Below are 21,104 nucleotides of genomic sequence, written 5' to 3'. Positions count from 1 at the left end.
CAAGATGGGACAGCATCACTCTGTAGGTCACAGAAACCAAGGAGGAAGGAGAGAGGCTGCTCTCTCAGGACCTTTGCCCACCAGGGGAGGGCTGACCTTCCCTTTCGATGGTCTCTTGAGATGGCTAGGACTTCATCACAACCCAGGGCCTGTCCTGGGGCAGGGGGGTGTCCAACAGGGGACCCCTTCCCCACAATAAGCCAGGATGAGGGTACACTAGAAGTAGACCAACTGCTAGCATTACAGTCTGCTTCTGTTTGCCTGGGTTATCCAAGGGATCTGAAGCCTTGATTTTGGGTAACTCAGCACTGACAATGTGCCCAGGCTCCTGGAAGAAGCAAACACAGGCCCGCAAATTATTTCTATAAATTTTTCAAATGTAATGACCAGTATATTGTCAAAGATAACTCAAGACACAAGGAAATTAGGTTCCAGCCTACTGCCTAAGAAGCCCAATTTCTGTGGCAGCTAGACTTCAAATCCGACACCTGGGGGCAGGGGTGGCATAGAGTGTGTGGCCATCAGCAGCTGTGTGCCCTGACATCCAGGGATTGTGTGAATAGGTGACAATGTGGGTACATGTGTATGCCACCAGAGTGCTGGGAAATTTTCCCTGGCAGAGCTAGTCACATTTTGTGATAATATTGTAACTTTTCAAAAAATGTGTTTGAAGAAGGGCTACTTTTTCTAATTTGCATATAGGTGCCATATTGCCTTGGGGCAGCCCCACATGAAGACTAGATATTAGAACTATCTGGTACAGATTATAAAATGAGTAAGTTTATCAATTGAAAGAAATAGGTTGAATATATCTACGGGAAATAAGAAACTAGAAAAAGTAGTATGGCAGATATTTAAAAGAACCAAATTGAACTTTTAGAAATGATAAATGCAATAAGGAACTCATTAAATAGATAACTACTTTATACCAATTAGACAAAAGTTAGCAAGGTGGGAAATATGCAACACTGGTCAGGATTCAAGGAGCTGGGGTCCTTTGGCATTGTTTGTAGATATGTATGCATAGAGCACTACCCTCTGGAGAGACACTATAGTGCTTTGTGGAACGGACACAGGAGCCCACTGTCACCCAACAGTTCTGACCCTGGGTTTAGGGCTCAGAGAAACTCTTTCATAGGCCCACGCAGAGACCAGTGTGAGGGCCTTCGCTCCGGCCTTTTACGGGGGTGTAAGCAGCTGAGGTAAACGCCCTCATGTAGCTGTCAGTGGCTTTATTAAGGCAGATGTGGAAAGAACATTTTCATTTGGAATAATTTACTCTGTAGCCTGTAGAAACTGAAAAAGGAAGAAAGCTTTTCTTTAAAAGGCTCTAACTACATAGGAAGCCAAGGTGATTTCATGTTGATATGATTACGAAATTCAATTTTAATAATATTTTATTTGTACTGCTGTCATGGTATTAAAATCACTTAGTTTGTTTTGTTAAAGTCAATATACATTTGTTATAGAAGAAATAATCCAGATTATATGATGTGGCTGTTACAGAAAAATAAAATGCTTTTAAATGTCAGTTTTTTGTTTTGTTTTGTAGCAGTGGTTGGTCTCGCAGAGTCTGGTAAAAATAAAGTCATGGCCAAAATGCAAAATCGACCAATTAGTTTGAGAGAGTAAATCTTCCAGTGGCTCCAGTTATTTGCATCATCTATTTTGGCTATATACATGAACAAAGTAATCTTTTCATAATTTTGGTTAATAATTAAATGTAATTATTTAGTTAATTATTTAATGTTATTAAAAAATTTAAAATCCATATAATAAAATTTAACCTAGAGCCAAATCTGAGATGTGAAGATCATGTATTAAATTTATAGCAAATGACAAGCACTAACTTTTGATGGAAAGTTGAGTAAATCAAGAGACCCAGTCCAGTACTTTAAATAAACTCATACTGTATGTTTTATAGTGAATTGAACCTACTTTATTAAAATCAGGTCCCCTAATTCCAAATACTAGGTGTTATATACATTGTTGATATTTAAAACAGTTGGCAATTCCTGAATATCCCTGGTTTGTCCCTGGAAGCTGATCCTCAGAAGAGCTCACCAGCCCAGAACCTAACAGTCCCATGGGCACAGCCCAGCAGCCTTTTTGGGCCTGGGTAACAAAGGATTGACCATTGAAATGTGTCACTACCCATCAGCTTTAATGTTTCCAGTCTGCTGATATAAACTTATTTGTGTTGACGTTACATGTGCAAGCTCCTCATTAAGGGACGGAATTTACACTGGTTTGCTGTTATATTTGGAATGCTCAGCTCAGATACATTTTTATTAGATTCTGGGGACTCTAGGGGTTTCTCATAAGTAAGCTTCTTGTTAATTGCCTTCTTTGTACATAAACAAAATCCCAAATTGGAAAAATGAAAGAAAATGAAGACCTAAAATTTCTCTACTTAAAATTCAATTCTTTTGTAGTTTTATGCATTCTTTTTCTCTTTTTATTATTCACCACATTTTTATGATCCACTGCAGCAACTGGCCTGAATTAAAATTTAAACTAAAAAAAAAAAATATGTAGCCCAAAGGATGGGTGTTTTTTTTTTTCTCAGTAATAGTTCTGAGGGACAATGGGGTGAATTTGAAAGAGCATGAACTTTACAATCATTCAGACATGGGTTTTAGCTGGGATTCTCCAATAAATGTAAGTTAATGACCTTTTGCAGTCTCTTCTCTGTGAAATGGGACCATCACCTCCCCTGCAGTTGTTATGAAGGTTGAAGATGATATGAGTAAAGTGCCTGGCCCATGGGAGAGATTCTTGCCAGGGTTTGATGGTTCAAGCATGTCCCTCTTGTGGGTTTTCCTTGCTTTGTTTTTACACAGAGCATGACCTGGTGGACTATTCTTGCCCTTCTATGTATTCCTTTCATTGTGATTTTATTTTCACATAGATTTGAGACATACCTTCATTTGAGTTAATCTACCCAATCTTTACAATAGCCTATGAAGGTTTATCTCAAGGTCACCAAAATGAACTCACAATCCAAAATTACAAAACCCAAAAGGAATTAATCCACCATGAATGAGAGTTTGCCTACATAACAAACACCAGGATTAGACCCTCAAGCACCCCAGATAACAGAATTAAAAAATTTAATCTAGACAAGTAAACATGGAGTCCATCTTCCATGAAAAACAAGAAAGCTTACTTTGTGCTAAACAGTGCTTGAATAATCTGTTGCAAGGAGAATATTTTAGCCCTGTAGAATTATCTTCTATTGCATATCAGCTAGATGAAGAAGAGAAGCTGCAAACAGCCGAAGGAGTTCATTTTAATACTATGATTTTATGATTTTTGTGATTTAATACTATGATTTTAATACTATGACAGGATTACTAGTGAAGACTATTGCACATTTTACAGGAGCCTTCTGGAAATATAGATGACAATGGTTTTTTCTCTATTCAAGTAATAAGCAATGCCTTAAAAGTTTGGAATGTGGAACTAATCCTGTTCAACAGTCCAGAGTATCAGAGGCTTGGGATTGATCCCATAAATGAAAGATCACTTATATGCAATTATAAAGAACACTGGTTTACAGTTAGAAAATTAGGAAAACAGTGGTTCAACTTGAATTCTGTCTTGATGGGTCCAGAATTAATATCAGACACATACTTTTCATTGTTCTTGGCTCAATTACAACAGGAAGGTTATTCTGTATTTGTTCTTAAGGGTGATCTGCCAGATTGTGAAGCTGACCAACTCCTGCAGATGCTCAGGGTCCAACAGATGCATCAACCAAAACGTATTGGAGTAGAATTAGCACAACAAAAAGAACAGAGAGTCTAGGAAACAGATCTGGAATGAATCTTAGAAGCAAATGATGGGTCAGGAATGGTAGACGAAGATGAGAAGGCTTTGCATCGGGCTCTGGTACTAAGTTGCCAACAAATTGACATAGAAGATAAAGAAGAAAATCTCTGCAGGGCTATTTAGCTCAGTATGCAAGGTAGTTCCAGAAATATATCTCAAGATGTTCCACAGACATCAGGTACACATTTACTTCAGAAGAGCTACAGAAAAGAGAAGCCTACTTTGAAAAGCAGTAGCAGCAGCAGCAGCAGCAGCAGCAGGAGGATCCACCAGGACAGCTTTCATACCCCTGTGAAAGGCCAACCACAAGTTCAGGAGCACTTGACAGTGATCTAGGTGATGCTATGAGTGAAGAAGACATGCTTCAGGTAGCTGTGACCATCTCTTTAGAAACATAGATATAATTTCAAAACAGAAGGAAAAAAAATACCTTTTACAAATCACTTAGATATTCATACTTTCCAACACTATCTTGTGTGATTACAGCATAGGGACCATTTTGGCAATGCGTTAAAAAGAACAATGTTCAAAAGAAGAAGTAAGACTTTTAGGTGGTTTGCAAACAAGGAGATGAGAAAGTAGAAAAATGCATCAGGTTCAGGACTAAATAATGATCCTCCAAATACAAGCCAAAGAGGCGTTTGGCAATTAAATAAATTTAAAATAGTTTTCTAAAAAAAAAATTGAACAAAACAAGATTCAAGCTACGTTAAAAATTATTGAAGTCATAAAACAAAGAATCGATAGCATGAAAAATTAATGAAATGTGATAGAAAAAGATTAGATAGGTATAAATGATTACAAATGATTATTATAAACTACATGGACAGGTTAAACAGAAGATTAGAAGTAGGTAACATCAGAATTGGGCGCTGGAAGAAAATCTGACAAACTTATTAAAAAAATGTAGCATAAATATAAATACTGACAGAATTAGGTTTATAATCCCTAATGACAATGGGAGATTTTAACATACATCTTAGAAATTTCTAGATCAAGTAAGGTTAGTAAGAAATATATTAGCACACCACAGATACCCAATTTTACATACTATAATTAGAGAATTCACATTCCCATCAAGTACATATGGGACATTTACAAAAATGGCAAAAATTGACTACGTGCTAGGACATAAAATAAGTCTTAAATTACAAAGATTATTATCATACAAAACCAAATGCTTAGATCATAGTTAAGTTAGAAATTGATTTTTTAAAAGATACCTTTAAAGCTTCATATGTTTGTAAATAAAATAAACACACACACTTCTAGCTGTGTCACAGGCCCAGGGAAAGGCACCGTGGTAAGGAGGCAACGGCCTACGTCTGGACAGCAGCTGCAGTCAGTGTCGCCACCAGATTATTAACTTTCCAATAGCCCACAGACATTTCTCTAATATCCACCTGACTTTTGCACAGGCCAAACTAATGTAAGGAGGAGGCAAGAGAACTGAATGTTAAATCAAGCTATATCCAGAGCCTGCGATGTGTGGCTGCCAGACTGTGGGGGACCTGCAGAACAAAGGGAAGTTTCTGCTGAGATTACTAACAGACCATTTACCCATACTATGAAAGGAAACAGGAAAATAGAGTCTTTAAGTAGTGCCCTACACAAAATAAATACAATTATTCATTCCCTATCCAGGTAAAATCATGGGGAACCTCTGGATCAAAGGCTAGTGTGCCTTTCACATTAGTACCCTTATCTTTCACACTGTATACCTACACCACCAAAGGAAAATGGGTGAACAAAGTCTTTAAACTGTACGCAGTTCACCTCTTTGCTGCATCTACTGTGAGGATGAAGACTATTCCCAGCAATCAAACTGTTGATGTTCCAGAAAATGTGAATATCACTCTGAAGGGACGCTCAGTTACTGTGACGGGCCCCAGAGGCCCCCTGCGGAGAGACTTCAATCACATCAATGTAGAACTCAGTCTCCTTGGAAAGAAAAGGAAGAGGCTGCAGGTTGACAAATGGTGGGGAAATAGAAGGGAACCGGCTACTGTTCGCACTATCTGTAGTCATGTACAGAACGTGATCAACAGTGTTACACTGGGCAGGATGAGGTCTGCGTATGCTCACTTCCCCATCAACGTTGTTATTCAGGAGAATGGTTCTCCTGTTGAAATTAGAAATTTCTTGGGTGGAAAATACATCCGCAGGGTTTGGATGAGGTCAGGTGTTGCTTGTTCAGTATCTCAAGCCCAGAAAGATGAGTTAATTCTTGAAGGACATGATGTTGGACTTGTATCAAATTCAGCTGCTTTGATTCAACAAGCCACAACAATGAAAAACAAGGATATCAGAAAATTTTGGATGGTATCTATGTTTCTGAAAAAGGAACAGTTCAGCAGGCTGATGAATAAGGTCAAAGTTGTTCAGCTACAGAAACACCAAGATGTTGGATGATTCCTCAGACTTACCTGTGATATTGTATTTGTTCGTCTGTTTGTTTTTTGTGCTCTTCCTAGGTGGTCTCCCATCCAAGTACTAACCAGGCCCGACCCTGCTTAGCTTCTGAGAACAGACATGATTGGACATATTTAGGGTGGCCACCCTGTGATATTTTAAAGATGTAATAAAAGCTGTGTATTGAAAATAAAACTGTAATTCATAGAAACTAAGAATGATGTATATATGAACTGAATTCCCTAAACACTCAGGTCTTTTTTGGTCTTTGCTTTTTCTGTCTTGGTCTTTTTCTCTCTGTGTCCCTCTTGTCTCTCTCTCTCTGTCTCTGAAAGGAGACCATGCTCTGTCTGTGGAGTGTTACCCCTTCTCTAATAAATTTTTCTTTCCTTTTGACTCTAATTCTGGCATGTGCTTGAATTCTTTCCTGTGCTCAGTCAAGATCTCTCTCTCTCGCTCTCTCTCTCCCTCCTTCTCTCTCTCTCTATATCTCTCTTTCTCCCCCCTCCTCTCTACCCCTCCTCGCCCTTCCCTCCCTGCCTCTCTCCAGGAACTTGAATCCCCACTCAAAGGGGATTTTCCCTGTTCTGCATCAAAACTAGTGAATTAGATGTGAAGGATTATGAATTACTAGCCCTCCTTCTTTCACGTCTTTGATGGGGGTGTTAATGTCTGCATTTCCCTCAGGGATACAATATTGCTTCTGGTTTACTATCCTGACAAGGGGAAGAAGAAGTTCCAGAGGCTTCCAATTATCCCTGCCTACAATAATGACCCCATAATGATCCCCATAGGTAGGAATTTTGTCAATTGCCAAGTATATCTATTCCAATTATACTTCCAGGAACCGGGGAGATGACCACAGGGTGAGATCATGGGCCAACTGGACCCACAGTGAGTCAGACTTGAGTTGAGAGTCCATCTATCACCTGTTCACCATACATCCCTACTTTGAGTGGTGGGCCACAGTGGCATTTTGAATCCCAAGGAATGGTGTCAGCTCAGAGCCAGAGTCCTGTAATCCCTGAAGGGTCTGGGTATTTCCTTTTCCCCAGTGCATACTCACTCTTGTAAATGGCTGCATGTCCCCTTGGGGAATGCTTGGAGGAAAATTAAGGTTTTTACTTGCAGCAGTGGTACAAAGTCTTTCCTCAGGGGAATCTGACCTTTTCAAAGGGCTCTGGGTCTGTGAACTGACTTAAGTCTGGAAACTGGGTGAGAGGGGATTATTCTCCTCTGTGGTGACTCAAGTCAGGTTTTTGGCTATCAGACCTGGAGTTTTTCCTGTCATGATAATGCAGGACAGGGAAAATTCCTCTGAGTAGTTCTGCACTGAGAGAAGGTTCTTGGCTGAGAAAGAATTCAAATGCATGCCAGATAGAGTCAAAAAGAAAGTTTATTTGAGAAGGGGTAACGCTCCATTGACAGAGTGTGGTCTCCTCTCAGAGGCAGAGAGTGAGAGAGCCTGAGAGAGACTCAAACGGAGAAAGACAGAAAGAGAGAGACAGAGAGAATGACAGTGAGATGGTCAGAGAGAAGACAATAAGAGGAACCCCAAGTGTGTGAGGAACTCAGTTTATATATCATTCTTAGTTTCTATGAATTACAGTTTAAAGACTTTGTTTACCCAATTTACTTTGATTATATGGGCATACAGTGTGAAAGGATAAGAATATGTAACAAGAAAGGTCTGCCAGCAATTCCCAGCCTTTGATCTATAGCTTCTCCATGGTTTTGGCCATAAGGAATGAATGATTTTATTTTGCAGAGAGTGGGACTCAAAGACTGTTTTCCTGTTTTCCCTTCACAGGTATGGGGAAATGGTTTGTTAGTAGTTCCAGCAGAAATCTGCCTTTGTTCTTCAGGTTTCATCGTGGTCTGGCTGTTGGCCGACTAGCATATCACAGTCTCTGAACATAGCTTGATTTAACATTTTAGTTCTCTTGCCTCCTCCCTATATTATTATAGATCAAGCAATATTCTAGTAGGCTGGTTATTTCATTCCTAGGGACACCATGATCAATTAGCTACCACTAAAAATTTTTGCAAGTTAAGGCATTCTGATTATTGAAACATCCTTGATGCTCTTTACAGCTGATGTGCCCACCTCATTGTGATGGTTAAGTGCTTACACTGGCCTGTGCTACAATGGAATATCACCATCATCATTGAAATCAGGAGCCCATCTTAAAGGTGGCCTTCCCTGTAGTTGTAACTGGCCTACAACAGAGAGCAACCACAGAACTTTTCAAGGATGTAAGCAATCCCCTCGCCAATATATTTCTTAATGTCTTAGGAAAGGGAGTGTCTTCTTGGGCCTTCACGTAGGATATAGTTGAGGGATAGGTAGCACATGATAAATCCAATCCAACATTGCTGTCTCCTTATGCCTTTGGATTTCCTCCTCCACATCGTGCCAGGAAAGCTCTGGCATCTTAACCTCATTAAATTCTACCTTACTAAAGTTGAATATTGAATTCAAGTTTCAGTCAATCAACCACATAACAAGTTAGAGCCACCTCTAGCTACACAAGCCCACACATTACGCCTGGAATTCTAATAAGCCTATTCATATACAAAAACTTGGTCTGCTACAGTGTTATATTTTGTCCTCCTTGTTCTACCAACCTCAGAATCCATTCCAGTAAGTTTCCCAGCTTAGAACCAATATATACTAGCAAAGTGCTTCAATTCTTTTGGTGCCCAAGCTATTTCATATCGTGTTCCTGTCTTTCTAGAGCATACCAAGATTTGACACTATTTACAACCTAGTGGCAACAGGAGATGGCTGTGGTAGGTCCTGAGGAGACTGAGCTGCTTTCAAGGTATCTGCCTCAGGTAAGGTTGTCATAGTTTTTCAAGTACAGGAAAACTAGTATCATCAGGCACCAAAGGGCAAACTACTTCCACTAATAAGGGCCCTCAGAATGACCTGGAATTTAAGATTATCAGTTTTATTTGGATGTCTCAATTCATCTGAGATGTCTCAATTTCAAGGTTCAGGATCCTATTCTTTCCTGATCAATGCCCTAACTTTCACATGAAAACCTCGGCAAGATTATTAATTCACTAGTCATTATAATTCAGCAATGTACACAATTAAATTTTGTATTTGATTTTCAGCACTATCGTGGAGCTACAGGAAAGAACTTCTTTTAGGGTTATCATGGAAGCTCCCTGGTTCTCGTTCCATGACTTGAGCTGAACATTAACAGGCCTGAGCTTGCCTTTTTCTCCTTTTAAGTGCTCAATACAATCAAAAGAACCTGTCTCATGCTACAGCTCTTATAGTCATTGTTACCACCCTAATAGTGAAGGGTAGCAGCCACATGCACTCCCAGGGCACAAGTTTCCATTGGCACTTCATCGCAATCAACCACAGATGCTAGTCATTGTGATGCCACTGCATGGTATGAGTTACTGGCAGCCCATTTCTCACTGACAAGAGGTCAGCAAGGTGTTCAAGTTCAAGGGTACAACCAAACCAATGACCAAACCCCATCTTTGTGGGTCTATTTCCTGGGACCATTCTTGGTACCAATTCTTTATTAATCTGTGTCTAATTAAGAGACGGAAACCATATAGTAATTTAAGCAGGACAATTTAATGTAAAGAATTGTTGATATAAAGAATTGTTAAACAATGATAGGATAGTAACCAAAAAGATGTGAAGAAGATTCAAAAAAGCATCCTAGAGCTGACGGAGAGTCCCTAAGGCTGTGATTCAGATCTTATTGGAGAAGGTATGTTTGCAGCCCACTGGACGGCAGAAAAGTTTGCTGGATTGCCCAGGCCAGAGCTAGTCAGCAATTGTCAGGCAAAGCAGGAAATTGAGTGCCAGTGAACTGAAGTTGGTAGGCAGGCGTGCAGAGATGGTTGAGGCACCCGGAGTGTGTGGCGTTCACATCAGGAGGGTTATGGGAAATAACTCTCTAGGGTAAAGTGAACTGAGGCTGGTGAGCGGGCATGCAGAGGGAGTCAGGGCGCCACCACAGGCATGAGGCCTGCAGCGTGCTGTATCTGCACTGGGAGTAGCAGCGAAGTGATCACTGGGCCCACACTGGGGCTTCATGGTAGCTGAGGGACTGCATTCCCTGGGCATGTGGATGGTTCCCTTGGCCACTGCGCATGTGAGTGCACACACGCACACATACACATGTGCACATTCACACACACACGCGTGCTCATGCATGCGCGCTCTCACACACACTACTTATAAACCATATAGCAATAAAAGCAAAATGCAACACATTGGGACTAGGAAGAAAAACTTCCTTCCTCCTGCATTGCCCCTACTGTGCCGTCTACATCATGCTCACTGTAGAGGAGAAATGCTCAAATAATCCAGTCCATTACTGTGGAGCAAGTACTAAAAGATGAATTTGTTGCTGAGAGTTAATAAATTGATAACTGGCATAATGCTCTCAACCAGTTTGCTATAGTGCCTATACAAGCAGTTGCAGAAAAAAGAAAAGAATTTTTCTTTTATAACTCATTCGTAAGGCTATTATAATGTTTAAAGATATTTATTGATCCCCTACTATGTACTAAGCACTGTTTTAAGTCCTAGCATCACAGCAATGAACAAGACAGATCGATTGCCTGCTCTCATAAAGTTCACATTGTGGTAAGGGAAGACTGACAATAAACAAACACACAAAAACACTAAAAAAACATGTCAATTGGCCATAAGTGATATGCACAATAAAGCAAGGAAATGAGTGCAACATGAAGAAGAGACTCCCTGTTTTAGCTATGATGGACTGGCTTGTAACAGACTAACCTTCCCACCAAGAACAAGAAGGGCTAGATAAAAATAAAAACAAACAATATTTTAAGTAAGTCATCAGAGACCTTCCAGACAACTAGAAGCTGACAAATCAAGTTTCCAGAGAGAATGGAAAATTACTGAGGTGAGCCCAAATTCTACTCCACTTTTCACCTAGAACTATTTTTCAGTTTGTAAGTGGCACAGGGTGAGAGGCCAAGCAGCTCAGAAGTTCTCTTAACAATTTCATGGGGCTGAGGAAGCTCCTGAGACAACCAAGATTTGAAGGGCCAAAATCCTGGATAGGAGAGTCCAGAAAAATAAACTTTCCCTGCAAGGCATTTTCTTCTTTGCAAGTGGCAGAGTGAGAGGCTAAGAAGCTGAGCAGAAAGCATATGCAAGAGATGAGACTCTAAACAGAGCTTTTGGCTGTCTTATGGTGCTCGGGACATAAAACATGGCGTTCAGGCCGATTAAGAAGAAGGGCTCCCTAAAAATCCCTGGGTCTCAACTAGGACCTTTTAAAGTTTACTTCCTGAGAGTAATGGGAAAACAGAAACCAGAAATAGATAAAACCTTAGAGCATGCCAGCCACAAATTAGCTCAATCCTAACCAGATTAAATTAATCTGTTCTACCTCTAACTCCCTGACTAGAGAAACTGAAGTATACCTTCTCTGGAGATAGATAAAATCACCCAGAGTGTTTACAGTTTTCCATACAAAATGTTCAGCGTTGAATAAAAACCACCAGGCATACCAAGAAATGGGGCCCAGAAAAAGTCAGTAGCAACAGACCCTTAGGAGATACAGATATTGAGATTTCAGATGCAGATTTTTAACTAGTTAATTAATATGTTTAAAAAAATGACACAAGGGAAAATTTTACAGGAGAATGAATACATAAAGATGAATAAAATGGAAATTCTAGGATGCAAAACAATAAGTGAAATTAATAACAATAGATGTGACAGCAGAACTGACACAGCTGGAGAGAGATTAGTGAACGGGAAGATAGGTTAGTAAAAAATATACAGACTGAGGCAGAGAGACAAAAAAATGAAAAATGTAAAAAAGAGCAGAATAAACATATAAGAAATGGTAAAAAGTGTTGGGGGTCCTGAAAGAGGAAAAGGTGAGAATGTAGCAGAAGCAATATTTGATAGCATAATGGCTGACAAATTCCCCAGTCATGAATGTCAAACTATGGATTCAAGAAACACACACACACACACACACACACACACACACACACCCCTCCCTACATGCAAAGTAATGAATTTGGAACCTTACCCAACACAATACACAGAAATTAACACCAAATTGATCTAAAAGTAAGAACTAAAATTATAAAATCCTTAGAAGAAAACTTGGGGAAACCTTCATGACTTTGGATTTGACAATGGTTTCTGAAATATGACACCAAAAGTGCAAGCAACAAAAGAAAAATAGATAAAATTTTAAACTTTTGTTCATTAAAAGACACTATCAAGAGAATGAAAAGACAACCCATAGAATGGGAGGAAATACTTGCAAATAATATATCATAGAATGGGAGAAAATATTTGCAAAAAATAAGAGTCTAGTATCAAGAATATGTAAAAAAAAAAAAATTTACAACTCAACAACCAAACAACAACCAACCAATTTAAAAATGGGCAAAATGTTGGTGGTAATATAAAATGGTACAGCTGTTGTAAAAAACAAAATGGCAGTTTCTCAAAAAATTAAACATAGAATTACTATGTCATTAGGCAATTCCACTTCTGGATACATTGTCAAAAGAATTGAAAACGAGGACTCACATGATACTTGTGCACCAAGTAGTGTTATTCACAGTAGTCAAAAGGTAGAAACAACCCAAATGTCCATCAACAGATAAACAGATAAACAAAACATGATATATACATACAATGGAATATTATTCAGACATAAAAAATATATGAAGTACTAACACATTCTGCATGAACTTTGAAAACATACTAAGTGAAAGAAGCCAGACACAAAAGGCCACATATGATTCCATTTAATGAAATATTTATATGAAATATAGGCAAATCCGGAGGGACAGAAGCAGACTGAAGGAGCCAGTGGATGGGGGAATAGAGAGTGACTGCTTAATGTATATGGGGTTTCTGTTTAGGGTGATGGAAAAGTTCTGGAACTAGATAGTAGTAAAGATTGCATGTCACATCAGATGTAGTTAATACACTATATTACTTTAAAATAGTTAAAAGGGTAAGTATTATGTGTATTTTACAACAATAAAAACATTGGTGAAAATTAGTAAAGACTTAAATAAACACAAGGCTATATAGTATTCATAGATTGGAAGATATTGTAAAGATACAATATTGTATCAATATTGTAAAGATACCAGTTCTTCCCAAGTTGATCAATCAATTCAATATAATCATAAACAAATCCCCAACAGGTATTTTGTGGAAATTGTCAAATCAATTCTAAAATGTATATAGAATTGCAAAGGACAAATAATAGAAAATACAATCTTGAAGTAAAGGAACAAAGTTGGAGGTCCCACACTAATAGATATTATGTCTTACCGTAAAGATATAATGATCCTTAAGACAGTGTGGCATTGGTGAAAGGACAGTCTAAGGTTATACGTTTTCTATATCAATTTCCCACATTAGAAAATGAAAATGACTAAGGTGGAAAAACTGTGAAGAAAAGCAGGTGAACTTATAGATTAGAGAAGCGTGTATATGGAAAGTGATATTAAAAGTGATAGTGTTTTAAGGGGTGAAACCAGAAAAAGATTTAAGTATGGCCATGCACACATTGTCATTTACTATGAACACTGCCACATCCAACAAGTGGTAAATCCTGTCACATCCAGTGCGGCCCTGTAAAATAAACCTGAGTGGGAATGGTGGGAAATGAAAAGAAAGAAGACAGAAAGCTGGGATCAGGAGGTGGAGCGATGGCGCAGTTTTATTTTTGCAAGCTGCTTTTATGCAAGAACATACTAGTTGGCATACGCAGTTTCCCTTAGGCATAACAACATTGTTTCTTCTACTTTTCCCAGGCCATATCTTATCATGACCTTCAGCTTGTTTGCCTGCCTGCGGCTACATTTATACTTTCTTGTTCTCAGAAAGAGTTTACTGAGACGAGGTACCCTTGGTTGCCCTCGCAGACTGTAAGGACCTTGTCAGCTTACAATCTGCTTTCCACAGAATACCTTATTTCCTGTGTGTGAGAAAATAAAAACACAGTATTAAACGTAGTTAATTCTGGAAAGTTTACCAAGATTCTTCCAAGAAACACATTCCATTGGAAGGAATAATGCTGGAAGGAACTAAGTTGGAAGAAGAGTATTATGGACTGAATTGTGTCCTCACACAATTCATATGTTGAAGCCCTAATGCTCAATGTGACAGTATTTGGAGACAGGGCCTTTAAAGATGTAATTAAGGCAAAATGAAGTCATAAGGATGGAGCTCTAAACCAATATAACTGGTACCCTTGTAAAAACAAACACCAGGAGTGGGCTTGCCAGAGAAAGGCCATGTGAGTGCCCAGTGAGAAGGCAGTGGTCTGCAAGCCTTAGTAAAACCAAACCTGCTGTAATGGCTAAAAAATGACTGCTAGAAATTTATTTCTTGCAGGAAAATTACTGCTTTGCTGTGTCCATGAGAACATGGCTATGTCCATGAGAACATAGGCTGTCACCCATAGGAACATAACATTCTAACAATAAGCTTTCTGCTTCTGTACCCCCTGCTTATGCACCTGACCTGTGAGTTGACAGGTAGTGAATAGAAGAAAGATAGCCTTTTGTGTTTAGACAGAATGAAGAATACGATTTGGGGCTTAAAAACCCTGTACCTCTACATTTCGGGGCTGCTTAATTTGGGGTCTACGTACCCCTGGCAGACCCAGCTAGCTGAATAAAGAGTGTTTCCTATAACTCACTGAGTTCCAGTGGTCCGTGTGTCTTTCGGGGGCTGACGGCTACAACACTGCCAGCATCTTGATCTTGAATTTCTAGTGTCCAGAACTGTGAAAAAATAAATTTCTGTTTAAGCCACACAGTCCCTGGTATTTTGTAATGATAGCCCTGGCAGACTGATACAAGGAGTCACTAATACTTGACAACAAATATTTAAAAGAAATTTTAGATCATGTAGACAGAAAGATTTCTGTTGCTTACTAGAGATCATAATCATGACAAGAGCAGAAAACACTCAAATGCAATTTCCAGAAGCTGCATAACACAAGCAAAGAAAACATAACTCTTGTCCATTTTGAGTTTCTTGTCATGCTATTTCAATACTTCCAAAAGATAATTCACTTCTGAAGACTCTATTGCCAAGGCAAGTGGACTATCCACAAACTTCCTGGATCCAGATATGGCTGAACCTCAGCCATTTCCCATTTCACCTGTTCTTTCTGAAGCTCATTCTTATTCATCTTTAGCCACCACTAAATGAGAACGTTTTTTTTTTCTGTGTCCAATATTTTATTTTATTTTTAATTGAAGAAATGATTTAACCCTCCCCACCTCCCTACCCCTTAACTCTCCCTCCCCTCCCCCCCCGTAACCATTAATCCATTGTCCATTACCCTGAGTCTTTGTTTACCCTGTTCATTTGCTGCTTTTAGGTTTATATCCCACATATAAGTGATAGCATGTGATTTTCAACTTTTTCTGCCTTATTTCACTTAGCATGATTATCTCAAGGTCCATCCATGTTGTTGCAAATGGCAGTATTTCGTCTCTTCTTATGGCTGAGTAATATTCCGTTGTATATATGCACCACAGCATCTTTAGCTAGTCATCTATCTATCATATAGGACACTTCAGTTGCTTCCATGTCCTGTCCACTGTGAGTAATGCTACTATGAACATCGGTGTGCAGATATCTTTTCGGATACGGGTTTTCAAGTGTTTGGGGTAAATAGAGGGATTGCTGGATCATATAGTAGATCAATTCTTAATTTTTTTGAAGAACCTCCATACTGTTTTCCACAGTGGCTGTACAAATTTGCAGTCCCACCAGCAGTGTATTAAGGTTCCTATTTCTCTGCATCCTCCCGAGCATTCGTTATTACTTTTCCTGTTGATTATAGCTATTCTAACAGGTGTGAGATGGTGTCTCATTGTGGTTTTGATTTGCATTTCCCTAAAAGCTTGCGAGTTGAGAATCTTTTCATATATTTGCTGGCCATTTGTATGTCCTCCAGAGAGAAGTGTCTGTTCAGGTCCTCTGTCCATTTTTTGATTGGATCGTTTGTTTTTGTTGTTGTTATTGAGCTGTATTAGTTCTGTGTATATTTTGAATATTAGGCCCTTATCAGAGGCGTTGCTTGCAAATATATTTTCCCATTCAAATGGTTGTCTCTTTACCTTGTTGACGGTTTCTTTTGGTGAGCAGAAGCTTTTTAGTTTGATGAGGTTAAATGGGAACAGTCTCGAGTACAGCCTCCACATCTCCTTCTCACCTCCAAACCTCACTAAGGAAACACTGTAGTCTTCCGTAACTATGTTTTAAAACTTGCCTTGTTTAATTATTGCTAAGTGTTATTTGCCTTCATTATGTGTCTTTAACATATTATTTCACTGTTCATTTGCATTACAGTACACATCTGTTACACTTAAAAGGAGAACATGATTTGTATCCTATAATGTTACTGCACAAATAAACTCATTAATGATCAATTAAGTATTAAACAATTAGGTAACTGGTGTTTTAAAGGCTTTATACTAAGTAGAAAAACCTGGCTGATCATTGTGTGTGTGTGTGTGTGTGTGTGTGTGTGTGTGTGTGTGTTAGAGTTTTCAAGTACTGAGGAAAATTGGTCAGGGTTTTTAGACATGCTGAGAATACATTATTTTTTTTCCATTTAAAATAATGACATACAGAGTCCCACTATCTAAAAATTTACTATCCAACATGCTTTTAGGAATGGATCTAAGCTACGCCCGAACTAGGATACAAGGTACTAGAAAGAATAAAGTCACATAGTTACCATATTGCTGTGTACTTAATATTGCATTCCATTAGATGACACATATGATCAATCATTTGTAGTGCTAAGATTGACCCCCCCTAGATTAGGGTGGTGACAGTTCGATCACTTGGTTTAGTCAATGCTCTCCCTCTTGAGACTAGAAAGTAATCTGTGCGGTGTTATTTGGGCTCTATATGCATGTTTACAACCATTCATCATCTATTGGTTTTAACACCAATTGGTAATCCTTGCCTGAAATCAATAATTTTGTGGGAGTTTGTAAAATTTTGTTCTCTTTTTAAAAATTTCTTTTACATTGTTTAAGAATTCTGTGGGGGGTTTTCTTCATTAAGTAGGACTATTTGGTTATCCCAAAATAAATTTTTACTGGGAGAGCAAAATAAATACTTAATATTTTTCCTTTAATTATCAATTTTCAAAACAAATAACTTTTAATAGTTATCTCAAATGGTAATAAATGAGGCTCCTTGACTTACTCTAATTTTGAGTATTGGTATAAAATAATGAATTTTAATTGATTCAATGTGTTCAATACAATCATTATTCTTCTAGTTGCTTAGATTGTCACAGCTTTGTTCAGTGGGGCACTTTAATATGGACTCCTAGGTCCTTCTGACATGACATTATCTTCTTAAAGCTTTCTTGCTTCTTAACACAAAAAGGTGTCCCAAGCACACATTGAAAAGTGCCTGCTCTAGACCTGAAATTAGAAGTTTCTAGAAGAAGCCATACCTTGTTTTAATGTGGAATGGGATTAGGAATGGGCACCAGGATTGCTCTTTACATCTAGGCCATCTCCATCTTCGTGTCTTTTCATGCTGTGAACTTTGACCAACCTCACTGTCCTTAGTTAGCATATCAAAGCTTGCTAGTTGATGATTATCTGTGTTCCTTAAAAGGTAGCACATATTTTTGTTAGTGACGGCCAGATTGGCATGACAACCAAAATAAATATCAAACTGGTGAGAGTATTGATTATAATCATCTTTCTCAAGACCACTCGGAGGTATGTTCCCTGGTGCTACTGCATTCTTAGTCCCTTTGTCTTGTCATTCATTAGCACCCAGGTTATACTATTATTTAAAAAGTACTGTAGCAGAGGTCTACTAGCAGATAATAATTTACGCAAAACTGCTGAGCCATCTGTCTGCTCCGGCCCAACTTCCCATAAATTACTTTATAGTAGATTCTGTTTTAATCTATGGAGTACTTGCTTTGTCTTTCAGTCTGAAGATACCTTCTCGTGATGGTGACCATTACACCTTTGCCCCACTGTCGGACATCAATTTCTATGGACCAGACCAGAAAATACATTTTGAAAACTCATGAGTTCATATTGATTTTTCATTTTTAATGCTACTATGTTTTCATGTTTTCACTTAGTTTCTTTGGCTATATAACCGTATATCTTTTACACTAAAATATTGATTCTTTATGTTATTAATATGATTACTGATGTCCTTTAACCTATTTATAAGAAAATACTATATTTGCAAACTTCCAAAACTGGTAAAGTACAAACACTACAAATTCTTAGAGAAGTTTAAAATTTAATAAATTTTAACATTTAAAGGTTTAAAATCTTAGCTGGAGACTTTTTTGTCCTTAGACTACATTTCGTTAAGCACACAATCTTTAGAACTAACTCTTTCTCTATGTGATTATGTTGCTAAGTTGTCAGGGTTCGGTTCATTTGTTCTCAAATTTAAAGAATTAAATTTTTTTTACTTTTATTTTTTGATTAGGTAATAAAATTACATAATTCAAAGCACGCATGGAGGAGTCTTAAAGTAAATACAGTCTTGTTTCTGTCCTTACCTGACTTCTTTTCCCATTTTTATTGGTTTCTTATTTATTCTAGCAATGCTTTTTGCAAATATAAGCAAATATTATAGCTTTATTATTTCCTTCCCGCCCTCAAAATCTCTCATGCGAAACACAGCATCCTACATATACTGTTCTGCACTTTGCTTTCTTCACTCAATATATAGTGGAGATCTTTCTACATCAATACATAGTTGATTGTTTTATTAAGAGTCAAAAAGAAAGTTTTATTATCTTGGACCAGAACAGAAACCAGAATGTATGTGTAATATAAAGTTTCAGATAAGACATTCTTAAAGTGTATAGTTAGTTCCAAATTTATTTCTCCATCTTTAAAAAATAAAGGATTATATGTGAATTATAATTAATTTCCATAATCATCTAGATCTCATATGTGTATTTGGCATTTTCATTCAACCCACAATACCATTATCATAACTAAAAATTTTAACAATAACTGCTCTTATCATCAAATGTCCAGTCAAGTGGTTGAGTCCCCCGTTGTCTTATAAGTCGGAAATGTTTTTTTAAATCTTTTTAAAAAACTGATCAAAATAAACTCCGCATATAATTGGTTAATATGTCTTTTAAAATCTTTTAAACTATAGTTTTCCCTACATCTTTATTCCCCTTGTAATTTGTTTTGATAAAGAAAATGGGTGGTTTGTTCTGAATCTCTTACACTCTGTTTTACAGATTGCATCACTGTGGTGTGGTTTAATGTATTTCCCTGCCTTTTTCATTTTCTTTGAATTGGCAGTTATACCCCAAGGCTTGATCACATTCAAGTTCAATGTTTTGGCCCAGACTAATTCATAGGTAGTGGTGGTGGTGGTGGTGTTTTCCATAAGAAACATATAATGTCTGGCTGTTTCTTAATTTGTGGTGTTAGCAGCCACTGATGCTCAATACATAGATCCAGTAGATTAGTTCGTTTATTTATTTTTATTGTGGCAAAATATACATAAAATTTACCATTTAAACCATTTCAAGTGTACAGTTCATTCACATTGTTGTGCGACCATCACTACCATCTATCTGCAGAACTTTTCTCATCTTTTCAAACTGAAACTGTACCCATTAAACAATAACTCCTCATTCCCCTCTCCACAGCCCCTGGCAACCACCATTCTACTTTCTATCTCTATTAACTTGACTGCTCAAAGTCCCTCATTTTAGTAGAATCATAAAATATTTGTCTTTTTGTAGCTGGCTTACTTCACTTAGCATAATGTCTTCAAGATTCATTCAGGTTGTAGCACGTGACAATTTCTTTTTAAGGCTGAATAACATTCCATTGTCTGTATAGATCATATTTTGTTTAACCATTCATCTGTCAGAGAGGATACCAGCTGTAGACGTGGTAATGTTTCTTAAGGAACTTAATCTAAAATTACAAGGCAAAACAGTGCTTATATGTGAAATGTATATTGCAGCCAAGTCATTAAAGTTGTTTAAATCACAGGTAATGTCAAGCTGTTATACACATTTCTTGTGCTATCAAAAGTTAAAACATTCCCACACAAAACTGCAGCAGATACATTTTCTGAACTCAAACTACAGTTCCAGCAGTGTTTGTTGGACCTCAGTGCAAATGCAAAGAAAATTCCCATATTTCTTTTGTTGTGTAATTGAGGAGCTTCCACCCAACAGTCAATTGACTGTGATTAATCTGTAATGTATGACATGATAAAAGACAAGTATTGGGAGAAGAACAGAATTCTATAAATGCCTTCCAAGTGATAAATATGCTCAATTAAAATCATATGCTCTTGAACTGATATCAGTATTTGACAGTGCTGTATGAAGACATGTTTAAAGATGAAATATGTAAAATCTCATTACAGATCAGCATTAACAGATGAACATTTGCAATTGGCTTTGATGATAGGGAACATTAACCTTGAACCACAATTAAGCTTCAGACTGTATTACAAAAAATGTACTCAATTGTTATAGCTTGAATTTTGTCAATAAAAAAATTTGTGATTTTCCTTTAATTTTTATGTACTTAAATAATATCCTTGATTTTGCTTCTTGGTATGCAAAGCCTAATATTTACTATCTGATTCCTTATAGAATAAGTTTGCCAACCCCTGGTCTAGAAGAACACTGGACAAGTACATCCAGCTGCTCACTGGATACTACTAGTCATTCAAATGAAACACCTGATCTGCTCCCATTCTTCTATTCCTGTCTTCCACTCATTAAATGGCCTCCATTCAACTGCTCAAGCCAAAATTCTAGAGGTCTTCCTTGATTTTTCAT

General features: G+C 37.8%; 1 protein-coding gene and 1 pseudogene across 1 annotated transcript; both read left to right on the top strand.

The window, feature by feature from the left end:
* Window positions 1–3,132: 3,132 nt before the first annotated feature.
* On the top strand, window positions 3,133–4,232 carry LOC107511934 (annotated as a pseudogene).
* Window positions 4,233–5,616: 1,384 nt separating this feature from the next.
* LOC107511940 (60S ribosomal protein L9-like) lies at window positions 5,617–6,257 on the top strand. Its single transcript, XM_036222240.1, is given in 2 exon segments — window positions 5,617–6,148; window positions 6,151–6,257. Coding segments are annotated over 2 exon segments (567 nt in total). The 5' UTR covers window positions 5,617–5,634; the 3' UTR covers window positions 6,204–6,257.
* Window positions 6,258–21,104: the final 14,847 nt, after the last annotated feature.

Source organism: Rousettus aegyptiacus, unplaced genomic scaffold (genome assembly GCF_014176215.1).
Source record: "Rousettus aegyptiacus isolate mRouAeg1 unplaced genomic scaffold, mRouAeg1.p scaffold_m13_p_1, whole genome shotgun sequence".
NCBI classification, from domain to species: Eukaryota; Metazoa; Chordata; class Mammalia; order Chiroptera; family Pteropodidae; genus Rousettus; species Rousettus aegyptiacus.
This window is presented reverse-complemented; position numbering and strand designations above follow the sequence as displayed.